Here is a 25,852-nt window from a genome sequence, read left to right as displayed (position 1 = left end):
AATTAATAGGTTCACACCATAAACATCAGGCTAATACCACATAATAGACACAGAGATAGAGTATATCTTAGTTTAACCAGACCACTGAGCAGATTAACAACTCTCCTAGGGCTGGCCCGAAGGATTAGGAACCAATTGGTTACCTAGCAACAGGACCTAAATTTTATCGTGGGATCCGAACCACATTACATCGAGAAATTTATTTCTTATCGCCAGAAACAAATTCCTCTTGATTCCTTGTTGGCAGAGCGGGGAATCGAACTCGGGACTACCGAATCGTGACCCACTCGTCCAACGAGGAACATAGATATGGATAATGTCATTAAGTTCTGGCAATATACAAAGAAAGTATAATCAGACTTTTGAACATCTAATCCCTCCGAATTACTGACTTACAACTAGATATAAAGCAAGTCAATCTCCTAGGTCTTCCACAAGAGAGAGAGAGAGAGAGAGAGAGAGAGAGAGAGAGAGAGAGAGAGAGAGAGAGAGAGTTTCCAAGTCCTTAAGAACATGCATAGTTCTCCTGGGTTCTTTCACGAATGTATGTATGCAGTGAATAAGAAATACATTCATAATAAATTAAGCAACGCAGGTTCCGAATGCTTCTCAGGACTACATAACAATACGAGGACAGATAACTGACTTGTTAACCCAGTCCGGGCAGCTATACAAGTTTATACGCTACAGTGTTTATAAAGTACATTGTCAACAGAATACCTTAATGGCATGCGTTCTACAGTGTGTGTAGGTTACTATGCACTATACACCAATTTTCGTGAAATCGCTTCAGTGATCAATAATTGCAATGTTGCACCGATGTGTAACTTAACAAGTGGTCTTACAATAAGTAGCAAATATAAATGGTCAAAGGATGAATGCAAGGTAAATGATATGTTAATGATGCAGTGTAAACGATAAGGTAAACATCATTCTCAAAATTACTAATATATATGGATGCATGTAATCTGTATATGAAATGTATTTGTTATGGCATTTGATATCCATACAAACTGTAAAATATGTGAATCCTCCCATTTTTGGCAAAGTTCCTCATGTATGTTTTTTCATTTTCTTGGGGCAACTGCATCGACAATGATTTCATCTCTGACTTCTTGTTCCAATGAAGAATGAGGTCTGTCTCTTTCACCATTCAGGCTGTATGGTGAGAATGACACACTTGATACTTAGCTAAAACAGGAAATCAAGTGATAAAATCACCGTCGTCGCTGCTGTTACCACAAGAAACTGATAAGGTATACATTCGACACTTTGCCAAAAGAGGGACGAAATGTATCGCCCGAGAGCCTACAAAAGTCATAACCTTCGATCGCGGTTGACAGTTTCCAGCTGATTTCTCAAGTAAATATGAAATTAGTCTGAAACGAATGCAAACAGGACCAAGGCTAAAGGTATTCAAAATCACTCGGACTAGCGTTAGCCTGAATTGACATGTGCGGAGAAATATTCCTTACCATGAGAAGACTTTTCAGTATATGTGTTGAATTTTTAATGACGGACAACGTTATATTGATAATGAACAGTGATATCATACATCTACAGCAGGGGTTTTCAACGTTTTCTTCCCCACGTACCCTTTCGGGTATTTGTAATGTCAGTAATGTAGCCCCTTCACTTTGTATAAGGTGGAAAACATAACCAACTCAGAACAACAGTACAGAGGGTAAGTAAGCACGTGATTCTCCTAACATAACAAATAATATTGTAAACAAAGAATTCCATAAAAAAATAGACAATTTTTCATGATGCAGTAAATTTTCAAGGTTATGGTACTGAGCTGCAAAATAAAAAAAAAATACATTATTATTACATTAGCTGCAAAGGCAGTTAATGAAATGGCTGAAACTGTTTCTCATTATATAACTATCCCAGTTGGCCGAGGAGCAGTTTTTGCTAAAGCACATTGAAGGTCGGTATCTAACATTCGTTCGAATACCATAGGGTGTGCATACCCCAGGTTGAAAACCCCTGCTCTACAGACTGCTTATAAGCGAGAAGTTCGGGAAAATTTACGTAGGCTGAGTTATTTTGAAAATATTACTTAATTCCGACTTGATAACTTTTCATTGATCCTAAGATTGTAATATACTGGAGAGAAACAGCCTAACGGAAGGAACAGTATGACAAAAACGTACCCAAAAATCTAAAATACCATTAAAGGGCGATGCCATGGCGTAGTTATGCCTCCTACCATAAATTAACATTAGGTATGACAAGATGACACAACCGTGGGTATAACTATGCCCATTATCATTTGTTCCATGAACAAAAAGATACCAAATGACATAATAATTACTCTCTTTTCATGTAGTTAACTCAATTTCCGTCATCAAGCGAAATCATTAGCCAGGAATGGATCCCTGTGGCTTCCGGAGTCGTTAAAGTACATTAGTTATTCACGATGTAAAAAGTTAATTCCTGATGTGACCTTTAAGCAGCGATTACGAGAGAGAGAGAGAGAGAGAGAGAGAGAGAGAGAGAGAGAGAGAGAGAGAGAGAGAGATTCACAACGATTCACAAATATAATTATTAATACTTATCAGAATTCCTGTTTTGAAAATGAAAATTTTTTATTTTTCATATTTTGAAAATCGAAATTCAAATAATTCTCGTTTATTTTTTTAATTTTGAAGAAGAATTAATCTCAGCTCCAGTGTATATATTACAGTGCATCAGGAAGGACCTCAGTCCATTCAGATGAAAAAATATCTGCAAATATCATTTAATATCTACGAAGAACTTTCGGAAAATGATCCAGGATTCATATCTTCAAAGTTTGGATGGATTGTACTCGTCCTGGTATGCAGCTGGCTTATATTCTGGAATTGCTCATCCATGGATTCATCAGTTCACGGAAGGACGGAGACATGTACATGGGAGACATGTACAGGCGAATCCACATCGATTGAAAGCCACCGCAGGAGGAGCCTGGGGTCCTCGTTGTCCCATATGTTGAAATACGGCCCAGTGAAAAGTGAAACTCCCGGGGAGACATGTACAGGCGAATCCACATCGATTGAAAGCCACGGCCCAGGAAAGGAGCCTGTCTTCGTTGGGTCGCCCATATGTTGAAATACGGCCCAGTGAAAAGTGAAACTCCCGGGGAGACATGTACAGGCGAATCCACATCGATTGAAAGCCACCGCAGGAGGAGCCTGGGGTCCTCGTTGTCACATATGTTGAAATACGGCCCAGTGAAAAGTGAAACTCCCGGGAGACATGTACAGGCGAATCCACATCGATTGAAAGCCACCGCAGGAGGAGCCTGGGGTCCTCGTTGTCACATATGTTGAAATACGGCCCAGTGAAAAGTGAAACTCCCGGGGAGACATGTACAGGCGAATCCACATCGATTGAAAGCCACCGCAGGAGGAGCCTGGGGTCCTCGTTGTCACATATGTTGAAATACGGCCCAGGTTGAAAGTGAACTCCCGGGGAGAACATGTACGGCGAATCCACATCGATTGAAAGCCACCGCAGGAGGGCCGGGGTCCTACGTTGTCCCATATGTTGAAATACGGCCCAGTGAAAAGTGAAACTCCCGGGGAGACATGTACAGGCGAATCCACATCGATTGAAAGCCACCGCAGGAGGAGCCTTGGGTCCTCGTCGTCAAATATGTTGAAATACGGCCCAGTGAAAAGTGAGACTACCGGGATACGGAAAAAATCAGAAGGAAAAGAAAATGATATCCCGGGAGTCTTGGGCACATTCGGATTGTTAAGAACGGAATCTAAAGAAGAGCCGCAGTACTTTTTACCCGTTGTCTTCGAAGGGAACAATGGGCATCTCGCTATCTCAACGAATCTACTTTTAGATACAGCCTGTTCCCTTAGTACGATATCCTTAGATATGATTAAAAGTTTAGATATTACGTGGGCAGTTAATAGTTTGGACAAGACAGATTTGAAAACACACGGTAAAGTTATCCGCTCAATAGGGACTGTTTGGCTCCGTTTAATGACGTTGTCGGGTTTTTTTTTCGTTCATAAATTCTCGGTAGTCGACGGTAACATAAGTAATATTTTAGGATCAGATTATTTCGACTCTATGAACTGCATAATCGACCTGAACGAAGATCTTCCGCGGATTTCTATAAGAGAAAAAATAGAGGCAGTTCATGGAGTGTTTCCTGGTATTAGTTATTCCCAAGTCAAAATTAATGGGAGACTTTTCCCTTGTATTGTCGACACAGGTTTAAATGTAACAGTCATCCCTAAGAATTTAATGGGGACTAAACGTAATCAAAAATTCAAAGTAACCATCTTAACCAACGCCTCGCGATCCGCAGCGGTATTTTGGAAGATTGCGCAAAATCTGAAAGTGGAAGTAGGTGACCTAGACGAGCTTCGCGTAGACGCCCTCGTGGGCGGCAACATCGAAGTGCCCATATTAGGCACCAACGTATTGCGCGGTACGACACTTGAGTACCTGCATGGGAACTTTTATATTCATAACTCAAAGTAATGCTTAAATCATTTGAGCATGTATAAATTTAACAATCTATGTTTCTTTGATTTATATAAAGAATAAATGAATGAATAGGTTTCGACTATGAAAGTAAGTCTCTTCCTGTATTTAGATTAATTGAATAAATTTAAATTTAAAAAAATCTAACTTGTTTACTTTAACCCACATATACCCTGAAAAGATAAAGATTCCTGAAATGAAATGATTTTATATATGATATAGATTATGATGTATTTATGTTCTATATCAATGTGGTTGAGCAAGTTCTCTTGCTAGTATTCTTCAATTTATAGCAAATAAATACGCAACATTGGGCATTTTAAGCCCAAAAGAATTTTTTTTAGTCAAATGTAATTTTTTTTTAAAGAAGTTGATGTATTTTTCAATGAATTAAAAGAATATTAGTAATTTAACTTTTATTGATATGCTAAGAATAAGAAATAAGCCAATTTTTGTTTTCTTTTTTTGTATAGGAATAGGGCAATGTCTCAAATATCAATTACCTTATGCCATTAATTATAGATTTCATCTACATTTCAATGAAAAATTTAATAATCATTCCTGGACACAGCCTAGCCTAGGCTAGTTATCCGAATACAAAATCTAATACAAAATAAATGGCAATTTCTTTCTTCAAAAATAAGAAGCAATCCTATCCTTCATTGAACAATGAAAATTATTGTACCCAAAGAAAGAAAGAAATAATACAATTGTTACTGGATATGATCTGCAAGAAAGCATTTCAAATGTAATCGAACATCAATCACCCTTAGCAAAACTAAATTTAGATTTGGCTTTGGCAGTTCCTGCTGCACGATCGGGATCACTTTCAAAGATAATCGTGGTAGATTTCATTTACATTTCAAGGGAACATAAAATATTCATTTATAAATAAAGAAGAAGGATATTGTGAATTACAGATATATTATTTGAATACAAAATCTAAAGCAAAATAAAAGACAATTCAATTAAACAAAATAATAAGTAATCATATTCGTCATTCAGCAATATAAATTATCATAAAAAAAGAAACAAACAAGCCGATTCTTATTGGGTATGATATGCAAAAGAACATTTAAAATGCAATGAAAATCACACTTTCTGCAAATAAAAATTGTTTAGCCATGACAGTTTATGCACCTTCTACATTTAGGATCACTCTTGATGATGCCATGGCTTATCTTCTCAAAACGTTTCTCTCTCTCTCTCTCTCTCTCTCTCTCTCTCTCTCTCCTCTCTCTTCTCTCTCTCTCTCTCTCTCTCTCTCTCTCTCATGCTCAGAGACCTTAGTTTTCCCGGGGTTTTTGGTGGTTCTCCAAACTTTTTCAACCAACATTGAATGAACAACTGCTCTAGTAAATGTAAACAAATCATCATCATACCCACCTTTCCGAGCAAAAAGCCAGGCGTTGTTCATTTAGACATTGATTAGATAACAAAGTATAGGAAAATACCATTTTTTACCTCTAATAATGCGATAATGACAAATATTTTCTTCTGTTCTGTCAACACCACCCATGTTCTGGTTGTGTATGTCAATCAAACGAGGGCAACCTATAGATACTTTCTTTTTTTTCCTTTGTCAAGTATCGGTCAACTTTTTTCATGGGAAACGTTCCATGCTCATTAGAACCAATGCTGACTACTCCATTATCATTCCATCTGACAACGAGAATTTCAACGAGAATTTGAGAATCTCTATCTAAGAAATGCTCTTCACTACCTCTTGGCAACTTTTCAAACTTCTTGTTGATAGTCAGTGGACATCTGTCTACTCTGTTGGCTCCTAGGGTACCTGTAGCACCATGACCTCTTCTTTGATCTCTTCTAAGAGTTTTATTGAGGTGAAGAAGTTATCAAAGTAAAGGGAGAATTTTATTCCTGGATATTCAGCTTGAAGTGTCAAGAATGTTTCGAAAAACTCTCCCTCCTAATCCATATTCACTTGCATACTCATTTGGATCATTTCCTTGATATTTTCCTTGGTAAGGGTCAATATTATAAGCCATACATAACCTAAAGGAATGTAAGCCGCCCATGCTTTATAACCCCATCGCATGTGCTTTCCACGGATGAACTGTTTTGTTGGGTGTCTTCTAAAGTATGGAATCATGGACTCATCTGTAGATATAGTGGATGGCTCAAAGACTTTACCATAGGAGAGAGTTTTTATTAAGATTGTCCAAAAATGGGCGTACTTTGACAAACTTATCGTCTGGATTCAGTTCCGTATTACAGGTTTTTATGTAAATATTCTATATGTATATATAAAGGCTTATACATTTTTGGTTTTATATATATATATATATATATTTTTATATATATATATATTATATATATAATATATATATATATATATATATATATATTTGTGTTGGTGTGTGTGTGTGTTGTGTGTGTGTGTGCGTGCGTGTGTTTGCATGTATGTATGTACTATGTGTGTGTGTATGTATATTTATGGTGATCCTCAGGCAAACGTGTAAATATAGCGTTTTTAAACGCAAAATACTTGGGGAAATATATGTGGAATATTCAACATCAGTGAGACATAAGATGTCCAGTGCTGCGTGAACGCATCACAATAAAAATGAGATTTTCGCAACGTATTTTGAACATCAGAATACATTATAAAACACAAATTTCCGAAATGCGCTAGTAAAGGAACAATGTTAATAAGGGCTTAAACTTATTTATCTATGAATTTGTTGCATTTCTCATACATAGCCATAAGTTCTCGAAGACATGGTAGACGAAAATTACAATGAATTTTAAATCACTGTAATGCACTTGTTATGCAGTTTGTTTCAGCAGTTCACCGTACATCCCTCTGTGAAACACTCTATCAACTGATGACAACAGAAAGACACGACCGGTATATAAGCCTGTGGCGTGCAAGCTGAATCTTGCAGACACAAGTTCAGTGTTACATAAACGCATCACTGGGCATATTTAATCACTACTATAGTAGATTCACATCAACCATGCATCTTACGTCTAGGCCAGTCCCTTACGACGCTCCTGATTGGCTGTTGATGAGCCAATCACAGGGCAGGGATCTCTCAGAGTCTCGAGAGAGTTCACATAGGCAGGAGGTATGTTCCACCTCTCTTGAGGGATAGGTCTTTTAAAAGTATCCCTCAGGAGAGGTGGACCATACATCCCGCCTATGTGAACTCTCGAGAGAGACTGAGAGTTTCCAGCCATGTGATTGGCTTATCAACAGCCAATCAGAAGTGTCGTAAGGGACTGCATCTGATGTCTACATCAGATGCACGGTAGAAATTTATATGGCCTAAATATTCATAAACCAGGTCTCCCACTCAGCCCTATTTTAGCATCCTTTAAAGGACCCCTTACACTGAACGATCGTCTGAACGATTGTCTGTATCGTTCGCAAAAACATTACGTATGGGCTTGCCTGAATGCAAAAGTGGGCGGAGCTTCGTGTCTGAACGATCTCAGCGGGAATCTGTCACGACCAGGTTGCTAGCTTGCGACTTAAGTCTGTCATACACAGATCGTTCAATGTATGTGTTTGTCTGCCGATATAACGCAATCGCGCGCGTCTCTTCTAGAGATGATGCCATATGTCTTCCCGAGACAAAAGCTTTGTTCAGACTGAAATCGGTGCGGAGATCGTTCATACTGTATGAATAGTGTGTGTGTGTGTGGGTCGATAACGACAATCGTTCAGTGTATGGGGGCCTTAAGATACCGAGTTATAGCCAATTATCTCGTTCTTATACCTGAACCCTCAACAAAGAACAGTTTCTCCCTAAATAATCCCCCCCCCCCCCCCCAGTTTAAAGTCTATTTTATCACAGGATTCCAACTTCTCCTTGATATCGAATCTCTGTTTACGAATATTCTAGTTGGTGTGGGACCACTGCTCCCGAGTTTACTTTCAGTCATTTTACCAGCGCGCTTTTCAAGACCCTTCTTGAACTTGGCAGTGCTGGACGCTGCTATATTGTTTTTAACTGTAAACTATTTAATTAAGCGAGCAGATGGCTTGACCATGGGCTCTCTCCCCTTGGCCCTGTACGTTCGCTTATATCTTTTATGTGCTCCCACGAGGGGCTCATGCTCGACGATTGCCCTCCGAGATTTCATCCTCTCTCTCTCTCTCTCTCTCTCTCTCTCTCTCTCTCTCTCTCTCTCTCATTATTATTATTATTATTATTTTTATTGTGGATGATACGTTTATTTCTCTTCAAGGGTGAATACGAGGCCGATCTCTTCCTCGACTTCGTGAATATATTATTATTATATTATATTATTCTTGTGGATGATTCGTTCATTTCTCTTCAAGGGCGAATACGAGGCTGATCTCTCTTCTTCGACTAAGTGAATACACTCACCCTTATATGAAATTTACAATAAAACAACGGAATAACTCTCTGTCATTCCTGGACATTCAAGTATATAGACAAGAAATTTCTTTTAACACCACGATTTCTAGAAAGAACATGTTTAAAAGATTTGGATCTAATTGTTGCGGTAGTTGTTATTTTGATTTCAAGGCTAATTCCATTTTTACCCTCTTAATAGAACACTTGTCCTCTCATCTAACTGGAATGCCTTTCACAATGTTATTTTATTTCTAGTTAATTCCTGTGAAGGTAATTGTTTCCCGCCCAGGCTAGTATATAGCAAATTAAATAATTTACTAAATAAACACTTCTTTAGAAGACTTGAAGTTCTAATTGTACAAAAAAAAGTCTTATGTAACCATTCAATATATCCATAAAGTATGATTTTTTTTTTTAGTGCAGTCTCATATAAATTATTGTGGCTTTTAAGTCATTGTGTCATTTATAATAGAGTGCTACATTATATGGAGAATGTCACAAAGTATGATTTTTTTTTAAATACAGTCTCATATACATTATTGTGGCTTTTAAGTCACTGTGTCATTTATAATAGAGTGCTACATTATATGGAGAATGTCACAAAGTATTATTTTTTTAAATACAGTCTCATATACATTATTGTGGCTTTTAAGTCACTGTGTCATTTATAATAGAGTGCTACATTATATGGAGAATGTCACAAAGTGTTATGTTTTTTAATACAGTCTCATATACATTATTGTGGCTTTTAAGTCACTGTGTCATTTATAATAGGGTGCTACATTATATGGAGAATGTCACCAAGTAAACTTAAAACGCCACACCAGTGATGACGACATGACTTCGGTCTAGATGTTAATTGCTGTCATGTATCTATCACTGATGCCATTGGGGATGTAATTATCCCTAATGGACCAAATTGAGCTTGATGCAGAAAACACCTGTGAAATATGTCCTGGTGAGCTTTCTTCGTTTTCTTTTGCACGTAAGCTTCTAAAACTACTGTTACTGCTATTGTTAGTTCCTCGCTGGACGAGTGGGTTCCTTACCCGCTTATCAATCTGGCAGCCAGTGTGGGATCAGAGGAATGTATCTCTGGGATTAGGAATTCATTTCTCGAGATCATGTGATTCGGAGCCCACAATAAGCTGTAGGTCCGTTGCTAGGAAACCAATTGGTTCCAAGCTACGTAAATAAAAAAATCCAGGGATGATGCATTTAATATTTCAAAATGTTTGAAAAAAGCAGTTGCGTGTGGTATTTCATTCCTTTGATTTTTCCCCCTCGAGCGTTATTCAAGAGAGTACATGTAATTATCGTATGTTACGTGACGAAGTGTCATATGCTTCCCATCCATAGGAGAGCGTGGGCAGCCTGGCTCTGAATTAGACTGGAATGAGGTGAAATTGGACGAAGAAAATCTCGTGTGTACATAGAGAAGGAGCCGTTTGATTGCAGAATAAAAGAAAAAAAAACGTGCAAGTAATGTTGTTTGCATGTGCAGTAATTTCTTTAGCTCTAGGCATAGTGGCCGCGTTTGATTTTCAAGGTTAAGCTCAGTGCACTCGTCCTATTTTCAGAGCTGATGATGGTGGTGTCCTTATAGTGTTCTTACTAAATTTGAAGACGAGTGACAGATCTTAATTCCATATCTAGTTACAGTGACCTTTCCTACGGTTTCAAGGCTTGTTTAATTTCAAAAGAGTAACAGTGACCACATTTTTAATGCTAGTTACGGTAAAATTTGTTCAGTTTCAGAGTTAGTACACTGCAACCTTGCTCAGTTTTAAAAGCTGGTTCTAGATTTACGAAATAGCAACAGGACAGTCGTTTTGAATCTCAGTGAGTCGCCTTGCTGTCAAGATGCGAATCAGAGGAAAAGTTTTTCTTTGGTTGTGTACAAGAACGAACGAGGATTGTGAAACCCTTCAGGTTTGGTTAAACACCCCGGGGCGGTAGTGGGGAGGAGGTAGGGGGCGACACCGCGGTGAGGGCCAGCTGGGTTTGTTGGCTGTGAGAAGACAGGAACTTCGAAAATGTAATTGATCTGCTTTTCTCAAAGATGTTTACCGTAACCTGGTACGTCAAGTTCATCATCACGAACCTTCCTTGCTGTCATTGAATTGAATTTAGAATTTAGGCCAAAGGCCAAGCACTGGGATCTCCAAGATCATTCAGCGCTTAAACGGAAACTGACAGTTAAAGGTTTGAAAGGTGAAGCAAGAGGAAAACCTCAAAGCAGTTGCACTTTGAATCAATTGTTAGGAGAGGGTGGAAAGTAAGGTATAAGAGAGAATATGAAAGGAGGTACAGTAGAAGGAACAAAATGGGTCGCTGCAAAAAAGCTTAACTAATGCCTACAGTGCACCTTAGAATGCAAAAGAGAAATGTGATGCCTCAGTTTTTTATATATTTTATTATTGCGTCACCGTTGGACTGTTGCCAATCGCCTTCCTTTCCTTGAGGTAGATTGCTGACTGAACAACTTACCTGTCACCGTGCAGGACATTGCAGTGTTAACTTTCATTTGTTATCTCACCAAAGCAGAATGACAAACATTTGTAGGGCTGAAATCTCTCTCTCTCTCTCTCTCTCTCTCTCTCTCTCGTTAGTGGGTGGGTATTGCCATTAGTGCACCTCATGGGGTGCACTGTAGGTATTAATAAAGCTTATTTGCAGCTTCCCATCGACCCTTAGCTACAACCCATTTCATTCATTTTACTCTACCTCCGTTCATATTATCTTTCTTCCATATTGCTGTTCGCCCTCTCCTAACAATTATTTCGTAGTGCAACTGCTTTGAGGTTTTCATTCAGTTATGCTAAGGTCACACATTCACGTATCAACGCAAGCACAGCCACGCATGAGCGGAAATTGGTAGTTGGCAACAGCTCACGTCAGTAAACCGTAAATGTAACGTAAAACACACGTAAAATCGTAAACGTACGGCGACGTGTCGTCCGGGTGCTAAGCTCCGCCCACTAGGGCGCCGTAGCCCACTCCAGTTTTGAAATGTTCAAAACAAGTCGTGGGTGGTCACGCCAAATGTCTCCTGACGTAGCTCCAGGCATTGCACGTGGGACCCACGGTGACTGCTGCGGGGTACGCGCTTTTATTGTTCGCCGTCGTTGTTTTCTTTCCGCCGCGAAGCACGTGGGCCTCCTAATTGCACTGCAGCCTACGGCGAAACCGATTCATACATTTACAACCCTGTACGACATGGCAACGCTGTAGCGTGGTATAAAAGGTCAGGTCGGCGCCCTCGGGTCATCTGTTGGAAAATCAACTTGAAAATATGGCCACAGGATTATCCCAAGACCTGACGGTCTCAGTTATTTTTTCATTGACAATGGCGGATTTTGGAATAATCCTTTAGCACTGGCTCCTAATACGATTTCCACTTTCTCCTGACTTTTGACCGCTATCATCAATCAAACAATGAATTGGAATCTGTCAGAGGGATACAGGGTAATCCCAGGCTCTATTCCCAAGGTAGTATTCCAGCGTTCCGGTACACAAATCTCAACCAGAAATCAACAACCGGGTCATTTTCGTCAACAGGATTCCGGCATCTTCCGCCTATACATCGTCTGTCACACCTGCTCCAGTAAGAAATTAATTTATGATTAGCAACGCAGGAACAGTAGAGGAGTTGGGGCCTGGTGTTATTGGTAAGGTTTCCTTTAGGCTATGAATAATCCCGGGTTGGACGAGTACTTATATGGACCCATGCAGTGCGAACCATTTGTGTGGGAGCAGACTAATGGCTTCATAGCCCTTGGGCTTGTTTCTCTGTGTCTCAGGTGGCTGATCACGATTCAGAATAATGGAGACAAGGTTTCAATAAAAGGCGAGTGGGAAATGGATAACGAATATAAAAATACTGGGGAAATTTCTGACGAAGACAATGTTAGGATGTCTAGTAGTCCTTTTTGAAATAACCTTTACTGCTTAGGCCAAAAATAACAAAAGACTTCACTTGTAGACAGCAAACGTATAGTATAATCTGCTAGAATAATGTTCACACACACACACACACACACACACACACACACACACGAACACTTTCCCGGTAACACGGTATTCTCAGATTATGGAAGTGTCGAAGATATTTATTTCTTCTGAATTGCAGTCTTACAATAATGGTGTAACAAATAATGTAAATATCTAAGAGGAATCCTATATACAATCTAAAAAAAATATTTATCTTGAATAGGTAGAATTCCTATTTATACGATCTAAAAAAAAATATTATCTTGGAATAGGTATAATTCCTATTTATTTTTAAGAATGTTTGATAAGTTATTAGATGTTATTCTATGTCGTTAAATATAAATCGCCCATAGTCAACAGTTTTATAAGTCTAAGTGTATGTCTGAATGGTAAAATCGAAGCAAGACAATTCTAGTGCTAATCTTATATAAGAGCTCCCAAAGCGTTCATAAATCATAATTCCTAAAACTACGTATTGTATTCCTTGTCGACTGGTTACTTGGTTATTGCTATAAATATAATTCAGAAATGGGGTTAATATATAATCAGTGATGTGCTCATTTACAACCATTATTCTAATTGCGTCTACTGAAATGTTTTTGTTGTACAATTAGAAAGTATATATCTTGGTAAATCTCTCTCTCTCTCTCTCTCTCTCTCTCTCTCTCTCTCTCTCTCTCTCTCTCTCTCTCTCTCTCAATGATAATAAATCTCGATTTTGTGTGCATATAATTTTCAACTGTAATATTCAGCTGTGTTGTAGATGTCTTTCGCGGATTCAAACAGAATAAAAATTAAAAAAAATTAAAAACTGTAGTAATGTGCTCATACCCCTGGCAACAGCACAGCCCCAAAACGGTGGGCGTGGTCTTGACGTGAAGTTGATCGGCGTAAGTTCCAGGTAGACGTCCGACCTTGCTTTCTTTGCGCGTACATTTGCGGCGCAATTTACGTCGCTGGCTTTACGTCCGGTAGCCCGTGTCCTGTTTACCAGCTGTTCAAGGTCATTTCACCGCGATGATGCCCAAGATCCACATACGTGGGCATACGCCGTCGTGATACGTGAATGTGTGACCCCAGCATTACTCTCTCTCAATTTCCTTTCCAGTGCTGAATAACCTAATGGGTTCCAGTGCTTGGCCTTGGGCCTAAACTCTCTCTCTCTCTCTCTCTCTCTCTCTCTCTCTCTCTCTCTCTCTCTCCTTTTTTGTATGTGTTGAGGATTCTTGAAGTGTAGTTACATCTACTTCGCAACCAAAGGTCTGCTTGTATTCTTAAAAACCTATTGGGCCGTTGTTTACGTCATCAGTGAATAGCGTATCTCGTACACTACGCAGGATACTACGCACGAGAGAGAGATAGAGAGAGAGAGAGGGGCGAAGGCCTCATCGAGGTAATCTTTCACTCGTCCTGTCCATTCTCTCGCTCTCTCTCTCTCTCTCTCTCTCTCTCTCTCTCAAACGCACATGCACGCGCACATGTATATATACAAGCGCACGCACGCACGCATCCCACACGCCGCTAAGCACTTATGTAAATAGGAATATGCAATGTCAGTCATTTCAAAATCCCTGAGATCTATCGCAACGTATTTACCTTGGAATCACCGTCATTACCAGAGGCAAGGAGGCTTGGAAACGAAGGTCGAAAGAGGCAGTGAAATTTTTGGAAATGATTTCTTGCTTATTTTGATTTGCATGCAGTGAATCTGTAAGCATATTTTCTGGTGGTGCTCCTCATTCCAAATCCAAAAAAAATTGATTCAAATGGGACTCCGTATATGATAGGATTTTATGAAAAACTGCTTCATATTTGAGGGTAAGTATTATGGTTGAGTAATTGTCCCTGGTAATTCCAGCTATCTAAATATTTTTATCATTGTTGTTACGGTTGTTATGCTCATTTTCATTGCTTTATTGTTCCTCTTCTTGGTCTTCTCCCGACTTCTACCTTGAATAACTTAGCCAATTCTTAAAGGTAAACCTTCAAAGTTTGAAGCACAAAAGGTCATATTTGGGACAACATAAGTTCCAGATTCCCTCATATTTCATTACAGAATCCCCTTCATCTAAAATAGCGGAATCGGATTTCTTAATCTCCATTAAGACGAAATCTGGTGCATTTGAGTCATTCATGTGATTCCATAATATTTGAAGACGAGTCATTTATACTAATAAAGTCATTTATACTCATAAAGCGAAAGTGGAAATCCTACGGAAATCTGGACTGATTTTTCAAAAAAGGAAAAAAAAAGAAAAATCGTAAAGAGGGTAGACAGCTAAATGGTTATAACCCAACTATCTGACATTATTATTGCTTTACTGACGCACCTTGCTCTCTGTAGAGTCCTCGTGAATTTCACTGCCGTCAGAATAGTCACTCTTTCACGTCGTTGAGTTGAGTCTATGTTAGTTTCAGCAGACAACCGAGCTGATTAACAGTTCTCCCAGGGCTGGCTCGAAGGATTAGATATTTTTACGTGGCTAGGAACCAATTGGTCACCTAGCAACGGGACCTACAGCTTATTGTGGGATCGGAACCACATTATATTGAAAAATGATTTTCTAATCACCAGAAATAAATTCCTCTGATTCCGCGTTGGCAGAGCCGAGAATCGAGCTTCGGACTTTCATGTCGTTAAATTTGGAATGTGACATAGTTTCAGACGCATATTTGCGAAATGATTAACAAAGCATACATTCTTAAAAGTGTGGGACGGCCTAGCGCCAAATATAGGTAAGTCACGTCAGAAGTGGACCGTGAATATTTGAGCTATCTGCTCTACCTGTTTATGCTGATTGTCAAGACCACTTATAAGTGGGCAAACCAGCGTGCAGCGTTTGACTTTTTCGCCTACCTCCGAATGGTGTGAAAATACGTTTATAAAGCCGTGTTCATTGACATGCGTCTAATCGGACACCCACAAATATATATACATATATGTAAATAAAGGTATAAGCCACGGAGGAAAGTGAAACGCTGGAGTAGCTACAAGATCTTTCGACTTACGTCCTGCTGATGAGCCTTCTGTGGAGATCGATGAAAAGTATAATGTAGTTGTTTGACTATACATCTATTCGTATTCTTCCTAACATCTTCTTCACCTTCTCCTGACTAATGTTTAATAGTGCAGCTGGCGAAGTTTTTCTACTGTTTACACCTTTCAAACCTCTTCTAATTCTTCTTCTTCTTTTCTTCTTCTTTCCCACCATTATCCCTACATGAAAGGGTCGGTTGCCTGATGTGCTTTCTCCTCCACTGCCTTCCATCAAAGGCATTATCATCCACCTAGCCTCTTCAAACCTACCTACTCTCAATTCTGTTTCGGCGCTGAATTCTCTATTCCATATTATTCCTATAATGTTGTTGAAGTTCACCCAACTATGAGCTGTTCAAAGTAAGGCAGTGACTGCATATTAGTGGAAACAACACAGTAACTATAAAGCGGCATTTCACTCTGTATCATGAGGGTTTGCCCAATGTCTTGCAAATGCAAATGACTCTCTCTCTCTCTCTCTCTCTCTCTCTCTCTCTCTCTCTCTTTGCAACCTGTGATAAGAGCGTTTGTGATTTCTCCTAAATCGTCGAGATAATGGAATAATGTTACGAAATACTCACCAGACGATTAAACTTTGATTTTTGTTAGACTTTATATAAAACACACTTGCGTATTCAACCGTTTGATAGAGTTTGCTTAATCAACAGTTCACTAACCGGTCACCCGGGTGCCTTTTTGCAGTGGTTGCAGTTTCATTCAATTACTAACGGATAGCCCGGCGGTTCAATTCCTCATTCAAATTCCAAGATAAATGAAAAGCAAACAAACAAACATCAACTGTGCATCTGATGTCTATGCCCGTCCCTTACGACTCTCCTGATTGGCTGTTGATAATCCAATCACAGGGCTGGAAACTCTCAGTCTCTCGAGAGAGTTCACATAGGGATACGTCAGTTAAAAGTATCCCGCAGGAAAGGTGGAACATACATCTTGCCTATGTGAACTCTCTCGGGAGACTGAGAGTTTCCAGCCCTGTGAATGGCTTATCAACAGCCAATCAGGAACGTCGTAAGGGACGGGCCTAGACAAGAAATGCACGGTTGGTGTGAATCTACTATAGTAAGTTTATAATCGTTCAAAACTCAATATCAGTATCATCCCGGCTATCCATTACGTTGTTGTTTTTGCTGCATAGCCTTTTAGTCTTAATTTTCTCTTACTCAATTTGTTGTTGTTGTTGTTTTTTGTTGTTCATGTTGGAGGTAGGAAAGGTCTATGGAAAAGCGTAAAAAGGTCTGAAAAAAGGATTTCGCATTGAGTTAAAACTACATGTTGTTGATGCTGTTTTTTTTGTTGTTCTTGTTAGGGGGTAGGAAAGGTCTATGGAAAGCGTAAAATGGTCTGAAAAAAGGATTTCGCATTGAGTTAAAACTAATGTTGTTGATGTTTTTCTTTTTATTGTTCTTGCTGTTGTTGTTCTTGTTAAGGGTTAGGAAAGGTCTATGGAAAAGTTTGAAAAAGATGTTTCGCATTGAGTTAAAACTACAGGAATTTTAGGATACGATGTTTATGATTTATCTATTAAGTGAAAACATAAATAATGTGCATGTTAAGCATCACAGAACCATCATTCATAAGAAAGTATAGCTTATTTATTTTAATTTTCGTCCGTGAAACAAGGCTCTATTTGACTGTAGATTTTCGCATTCGCCCGAGTAAGCTGGAGGTTGGATAACACCTTGTTTTTACTGCATTGCCTTTCAGTCTTAATTTATTTTCATGTTATGTTCGAACATCATCAAATCTTTTATATTCTTAGAAAATATTTATTTACTGCTTTTGTAGTTTTAATACTTATTATCACTATTTTATGTTTTTATTTTCTATTAATTATCACTGTTTTATGTTTTTTATAAAGTGCTCGTTACACGATATCTCTCTCTCTCTCTCTCTCTCTCTCTCTCTCTCTCTCTCTCTCTCTCTCTCTCTCTCTCGTGTTTTTATAAAGCTTCCGCTACACGAGCCTTATGTAGCGCTAGCTTTGTTAACTCTCTCTCTCTCTCTCTCTCTCTCTCTCTCTCTCTCTCTCTCTCTCTCGTCTCTCTCTCTCTCGTGTTTTTTTTTATAAGCTTTCTTCCGCTACACGAGCCTTATGTAGCGCTAGCTTTGTTACTTTCTCTCAATCTCTGGGGGGGGGGGGGGGGGGCTCCTCTCTCTCTCTCTCTCTCTCTCTCTCTCTCTCTCTCTCTCTCTCTCCTCGACCTTTTTTTTGTGTGAGATGCCAGGTTTAACCCATTTAAATTGAGATACACGGTATTATCGGTGACTTTCAGTCCCAAGTGGACTCTGGAGACCATTTGCAACCACGTTTGCATAATTTCAGCCACAAACCTAAGCTCGTTTTGGAGTTTTAATGTTGTTATCTGAACTCCTTAACAGTTTTAAAAGTGTGGCTTTGCTCTTTAAAGGGCCAGTTTACGCGGGTCTTTAGATATTCATTTACAGCGTATTATTTTCTTCCCCTAAAATATTAATTGGTATTCGGGTGTTTCGCATGTAATAATAATCATAGCATGAGTCTTAAAATGGAGGAAAAAATCCAGTTATGTAATTCGCGTTGAGTTAAGATACAGGAATTGTAGGATAGGATATGTATGGTTTATTTATTAGGGTGAAAACATAGAAGATAATTAATGTGCATGTTAAACAGTACAGAATAATTATTTCTAATAAAATATAACGTATTTATTTTAATTATCGTTGGTGAAACACCGCGCAATTTGACCGTAGATTTTATCACGCACCCTAGGAAGCTGAAGATCGGTTCTCCGCTTGTTTGTTTTTATTTTCGCTCATTTCCCGATGCAGAAGTCCGTTTAAAAGGCAGAATTTTTAGTGTTCTATTATAATTCGGATCACAATTAGTTGGTATATTTGGGGTTTGTTGATTATTACCTAAGTTCCCCTCATACTCATATCTATCTCTCTACCTGTTTATCTATGCAACTATCTATATCTTCTATTATATATATATATATTTATATATATATATATATATATATATATATATATATATATGATATATCTTACTATAATGGCCGTTATGTCTGTCTGTCCGTCCGTCTGTCATTCAGTCACAGCTAAACGGCTGGTTTGCAATGGGATTTCAGGCACCCCCCCCCCCCCTACACCCGATGCCCCCCCTAATGGGCGGCGTCATGTCTCCGTCCCTGAGGAAAACCGCCCGTAGCAAGGAGGATAAGCAGGTAGTATATATAATACAGAAATTTCAGCCAGATAGCGAAATGCTCTCAGGGACGTTTGTGGCCTCCCCTTGGGGATCTAATGTCCCTAAAGTCATTTCGCTATCTGCCTGAAATTTCAGGTAGGTCGTGAAGTGCCGGGTTTCGCTATCTGCCTTTAACATATATACAGTATATACTGTTAACCTTTGGCCAATTCTATAGTAAAATCTAAAGGTACAACGTCCGGTTGTGGAAGTTAGTTCATTTCACCCTTTTCAATTTGCTCCGAACTTTGCTCATTAACTTCCCTAGAACCGTCATTCGTAGTCACCTCCGTTAATTTAATTACTATTTCGGCAGACAGTTTATTTTATAACTTCAAATTATTTGGAATTAGTTGTATGCTAACATTAAATAGCTTGGGTCCAATTGATTTTGAATGCCAATCTGCTCGCCGGAGTGTTGCTTTTGAAAGATAATAATAATAATAATAATAATAATAATAATAATAATAATAATAATAATAATAATAATAATAGAGAAACAAATTCACAGTTACATTGTATGGGTACATATATTTAAAGGATTATGCTATTATGAATGTTTTTAAAAATTACTATTATTTATATTATCATCAAAGTATAACGCTAATTGAAGTTCAATACTTGTCCTAGGAGCGGTCTTAAACCTTTCGTAGTTATACATTGACGTCCAAACCCACTGACACTGGCGCCATCTGTTGATATTGACCTGACCCATTTACACGCTACGCAGCCTTTTCCGTCGCATTCATTGGGTATGTACACTCCCCCCCCCCCCCCCCCCTCCCCCCCCCCCCCCCCCCCCCCGCACACATAAAAAAATACCACCACCTTCACCCGCTCTATCTCTGTATTCTATCGCTGAATCCGTTTCATTTACGTTGGAATGAGAAACATGTTTGTCATTTCTCGTATTTTAACAAACGTCTGTTCATTTATACTATTTAGATCATGTTTGCTCTTGATGGCCGGTCGATATATGGTCATATGGCGATGACGTATAATTGCGCTAACCATTAACGCTTTGATTTATGGCTATCGTATAGTTAACTGACTGATAATGCAATTTGGCTGTTTATAAACATTCAGTTTTGCGTCACGCCTTTTCATTTTTTGGGCTTTTTGGAAAAAAAAGTGAATTGCCATGATGAGTAATTCCTCATGGTATAAAAGGCAATTAGTAGTCTATTGCATATTTAGTTTGAAGTCGTTTTTTTGGGAAGGATGGAATGATTTTTCTCCAGAATTAAATGAAGGATGCTGCTTTGATTTTTAAAGCTATTTTGCTTTTTTCCAGACTAATATATATATATATATATATATATATATATACATATATATATATATATATATATATATATATATTTATACAACATATGAATGATTATCACATCACCGTGATTCATATACATATAGCCTCCGATAACAAATTAAATATAAAAAAAAAAAAATAAATTAGACTTATATTTTAAAAATATAATTTTATTTAATAATATTTATATATTTTATATATATATATATATATATAAGTTATTACATAAATGTTTGGAACGCTGTCTTTCACGCACTATCAATATCAATTATCAATATTTGCAGATGAATTGCGAAGTCTGAACGATTTAATTACTGAGACACAGAAAACTCTCTCTCTCTCTCTCTCTCTCTCTCTCTCTCTCTCTCTCTCTCTCTCATATGAATCACGGTAATGTGATATGACTTATGTAAATGCTACGTGTTGTCAAAAGCGTTACTTACACTACCGGAGTCGAGGCGGGTTGATGTTGTCTCCAAACCAACGAATACTTCAGCGCGAGAAAGTATTTGAGGGTGCGAGACGACATAAACCTTTAAGCCTCTCGCGGTGGTGGGGTGGTAGAGCTTCCCTGATGTGCCTGGATTTGAATGTACCTGCGTTCGCGCCCAAGTACAGGTAAATCTATTATCGAGAAAAATATTCCCCTTCGGTTAAGCATATATGAAAATATATTAATTCCGAGGTAGAGCTAATTAGATATTAAAGGACATTGTAGCTCAATATATATATATATATATATATATATATATAGATATATATGTATTTATTATAATATATATATATATACTATATATATATATATATATATATCAATACAACAACAGCACAAAAATTGTCTAGTAAGACACATAAGTTTGGAAACTCATGATTCTCAAGAAAAAAGGTCTAACTGACACATTTCAACAGAATTAACTCCCAGGATATGACTATAAGTTGCACAAAAATTTGTCCTCGACAAGACTTAGTTCTCATCAACAATGACTTTTTCGCCAAATTATATTTCTCCAGAATACACTTGTGAACATGAAAAAATGCCACACATCTCCATATGACTCGTAATGCAGTAATGCCATTCGCCTCTAAATAGTTACGAAATCAAAACAAGAGAACCACAGAAAACTTCTCTTTGCTCAAAAAAAAACTCCATAACCACAAAAAAAAGGTCCACCGCCCAAGATTAATTCCAACTCCATTATGAGACATCCATCAATCAATAACACCACTCCGGTTATAGAAATATTTCCTCCATTTGGTTAATAACCCACCCCCCTTATATTATTCTCTTATTTCTCCAATAGCCACATGTCAGTAGAAAAAAACACCACTCCAGGAATAGAGACTAATCACCTCTATTTCGGCAAATACAAATATTTACCTCTATTTTTCCACAATAACTCCATGTTGGAACAACAAAACAATGACTCCAAATAATATATCTCCAAAAAATGTGCACTCAAGGCATCTAACTCACACACTCCCAAATATTGCCCCATAATCTCCAAATATGTGTCTCCATTTGCAACAAAGATGGCTGCAAAATAATTGAACTAAACATAGCTCATACCACATTGGCAAATATAAAAAAATGGCCAAAAATATATATCTCCCATATTATTTATATCAAAATCAAATATAACTCCAAAATAATATATACCTCCAATTATCCCCAAAATAATATATCTCAATTATAACTCAATTATATATCAATTATAACTCCAATTCTCCAGAGAATAACTCAATGTTATAGTCAAAAACTATAAAACTCTCTCCGTTAGCATAACTGCTAAAAAAGGGCAAAAACTCGGCATATAAAAACTGTCTAGAAAGTTCTAGAAAAAATCACCAATGTGCCACAAGTCATTATAACAGAACTCCAAATTCACAGTCGTCAAGCAAAGACTTCCCCATATGCACCTACGACCCATAAGCCATTAGAAAACTTAACCAAGTTTCCTATCTCTCACAAAGTTGTCACAAATACAACTAATGTATCGTGCAAGAAAACTCACAATTTCTGGAACAACCAAATATCCAGAGAAACAAAAAATGTAGTGTCATTACGTATGCATCAAAAAAATGCAAGAAAATTCCTCCCCTATATTACTCTATAGCATCAATAGCTAAAACACGAACACGTTCTCTTAAATGACTCTAAGTCATGAACTGAGATAATATTCACACTAACTGGAGAGAAAAAACAAATTCAAATTCACCCCCCTTTGGTAAAAAACTTGTGTCAGCTATGGCTAACTTCCAAAAAAAGGAGAAAAGAAAAATCATCGCACCATTAACTATCTCCCGTAACTCACTAGATGTCAACGCAATTATCTGCTGAACACATAAAAAAGAAAAAAAAACTAAAATAATGTGTTGTTAGTTCTTCCCATAATCACAAAAGATTTCACCTCCTTGATAGCATTAAAACAACACGTATTAGTATTTTAAAAAAAAAACAGTATCAGAAATATCATTATCACAAAATCACAAAAACAAAAATTGCTATCATCAAAATCATCAGATCAGTACAAAAAACATCACAATGTTAATGCTTATCCATTCTCAAAAAATTCAGCAAAATTCAGCAAAATTCCACACAACTCACCAAGATTCAGCCAGACTCATCAAGATTCAGCAAAACTCATCCCGTGAATCACTGAAATATTCTCCAAAGTTACAAAAACTGAACAAATAATTAACACAAGACTTCTCCCATTAATTCATCGTAATAATTCTCCTTGGAATAATTATCTGTAATAATTATTGAATAATCTCCCATGAATATATTTCAAAATCTCTCGTAAAACAATTCTCCCGTAATGATAATTATACTTAGGCAAACCTCCCGTGACACATCTCAAGTATAACATTAATTAATAATAATAATAATAACTCTCCAAAGCAATAATTCTCTCGCAAGGGTGAATTCAAATAGCATACAACAGTATTGCTGAATCCTATGACATACAATTTCTCCAGCACATGCAACACCATGACATAACACCATTGCCACACAAACACATACAACACCAATCATCGGCATTTCAAAGTAATTTCTCCGACACAATAAAAAAAATAATCTGTGTATCCCCCTTATATTTGTGTCTTTCAAGGCACAAAGAAACATATAACACATCCCGTGCATGTTAACTACTTTTCCCCTCATTTTCGGTAAAACAAAAGAAAAATCTCTTTATTTCCTTTTCTCTTCATCCAAGGGAGAGAAAAAAAAAAATCTCTTTTCTTAAAAAAAGACTCTACTTGGGCATTTCACTTCATCAACTATCAATCAGCTGATATCTTAGCATCCAATGTCAAGGACCAGACCCATCTCCAACACTAAGAAAAAAAAGGAAAAGGGGAATTCACCCACACTGAGAAAAAAAAAAAAAATAAAAAAAAAAAAAAAAAAAAAAAAAAAACAAAAAAAAAAAAAAAAAAAAAAAAAAAAAAATTTCTCCCCCCCTGAGAACAACCCCTCAGTCGAGCAGCAGACAGCCCGAGGCATACAGTAGTATCCCCCATCTCCCCTTGAATAGTGTCTGAGGACCCCTACCCAAGGTATACACAAGTGCCATCCCTGCACTATCTCACGAGTGAGGCTAGTGGTACCCCATGCAACTACCCTCCCAAGGGATGCCCGTACACCCTCGCAATGCAAGGCGCCTCTCTGCAGAAATATGCTGAGCCCTTAAAATTGTGGCCGCTCTGTGTCACTAAGCCAAATCTGCTTATCTAAGCACAATACACTCCTATCTTAAACAAAGACGAATGCATACGTCCATTATAAACACGTGCAAATAAAGAAAACACGTCACTATGGGGCAAGCAAAAATTGTTTTGACCTCTTGAACCAATCCCATAACCCTGAAATATTTAAACAAAAACACTCCTTTTTGATAAACAATAGTTTTATTTTAACACTCACCACTCCATAATGGGAAAAGAAAAAGAACTCGAAATTCTCCATAAAAACGCGTAAATCTCGTCGGCACAATACAAACGCGACTGGTGAGATGACCACTACAACACTCAATCATGAACTAGACTGAGTTGCTTGTCTCACGACTCCCGCCCTGAAGAAGCTCGTACGGGCAAATTTGATGACCCTAATAGAAAATCTTTCCTCATCCCCCCATCCCACGGACGGACATTTTTCTCTACCCCTTTTTCTAACTGGCCAACCATCTCTTCATTGGCGTTCCTAGGCATAGAAAAGCAAGAAAACTTTCTATATCCCACCGCTGCCACCACTATTACGTGGGGAAAACCGCCATGTATTCATACGGTAAGCGTGGACACGAACGGAAGGCAGAACCCCCACACCCACTACACAGACAGCTCTCTCTCTCTCTCCCGGCAATCGCCCCATCTCTCTCTCTCTCTCTCTCTCCACCTCTTTCTTTCTCTATCTCTCTCCACCTCTTTCTCCATTCTAACAGGTAAGGTAAAATGAGAGAGTTGCATCATAACATAACGTTTTTTTATTTTACAATAACCAAATCAATTAACTAAGTATCCAGTCTCACAGACTAACTTAAAACTACTCATTGTCAAGTCACCCCAAAGGTCACACCTTTCCCTGGGAACTCTGTCCACCGAAATCCAGAACCGTCTGCCAAAGATACAGAACACATTCTGGTAAGTACACACACAAGTTTAAAGACAAAGTTAATAAAATGGAACATCTTACAAGATATCAAACAAGCCACCCCTTTGGCTAAAGTAAAGGTAACCACTTACCCATGTTCCCAACCGGACACTAAGCACACTGTCACAAAAAACCTCCCGCCCCCCCGGCTGAATGCACGGCATCTTTGCCTATGACTCGAAGCCCTCTGTCAAAATCCCTCTCATAGGCTTGGGTATGAACGCTTTTAACAGAAAGAGGCTCACACGCACATACGAACACACAGTTCGCTAGCGCCTCACGGTTCTAGCTGCATCTAGTTTCACAAAGGCACTTTGGGAAGAGTTCATAAACTGTCGTACATTGCTCGACAAACTAAGCATTTTTGTCTCACGCCATCCCCTAGAAACTCATTGATCAGCTACCCTCAGGTCGTTACTCTGCCTCCCTGCCTCCCCACATTCCACAGGTTACAGAGAGAATGCACGAACAACTATATAATTAATCAAAACCCTATGTCTTACAGATGTGTGTGTATGTGTGTGTGTGTGTATATATACCGTGATTCATATACATACATCGAGCTATAAATGTCCTTTAATATCGAATTCGCTCTACCTCTTGCGGTGGCGGTGTGGGTTAAAACTTCACTGTCGTCCTGGATTTGTTGGTTTCGATGGTTCGCACCCGGGAGCCGACAAATATCTTATCGATTAAAAAATTCCCCTTCGGTTAAACATATATGAAAATATATTAATTCCAAGGTAGAGCAAATTAGATATTAAAGGAC

General features: G+C 38.2%; 2 protein-coding genes across 4 annotated transcripts in view; one reads left to right on the top strand and one right to left on the bottom strand.

Annotated features, from left to right (window-relative positions):
• The window catches only part of LOC135207744 (prostaglandin E2 receptor EP3 subtype-like), a 661,187-nt gene that overhangs the window by 302,753 nt on the left and 332,582 nt on the right, over positions 1 to 25,852 (bottom strand). The gene's annotated exons all lie outside the window — the stretch shown is intronic.
• Positions 3,088 to 4,605, top strand: LOC135207721 (uncharacterized). Its single transcript, XM_064239553.1, has 2 exons — positions 3,088 to 3,437; positions 3,548 to 4,605. Exons 1-2 carry the CDS (start codon positions 3,308 to 3,310, stop codon positions 4,486 to 4,488), a joined length of 1,071 nt encoding a protein of 356 aa, XP_064095623.1. The 5' UTR covers positions 3,088 to 3,307; the 3' UTR covers positions 4,489 to 4,605.

Source organism: Macrobrachium nipponense, chromosome 11, assembly GCF_015104395.2.
Source record: "Macrobrachium nipponense isolate FS-2020 chromosome 11, ASM1510439v2, whole genome shotgun sequence".
NCBI classification, from domain to species: domain Eukaryota; kingdom Metazoa; phylum Arthropoda; class Malacostraca; order Decapoda; family Palaemonidae; genus Macrobrachium; species Macrobrachium nipponense.
The sequence above is the reverse complement of the archived record's forward strand: the minus strand, read 5'-3'. Positions and strand labels throughout refer to the sequence as shown.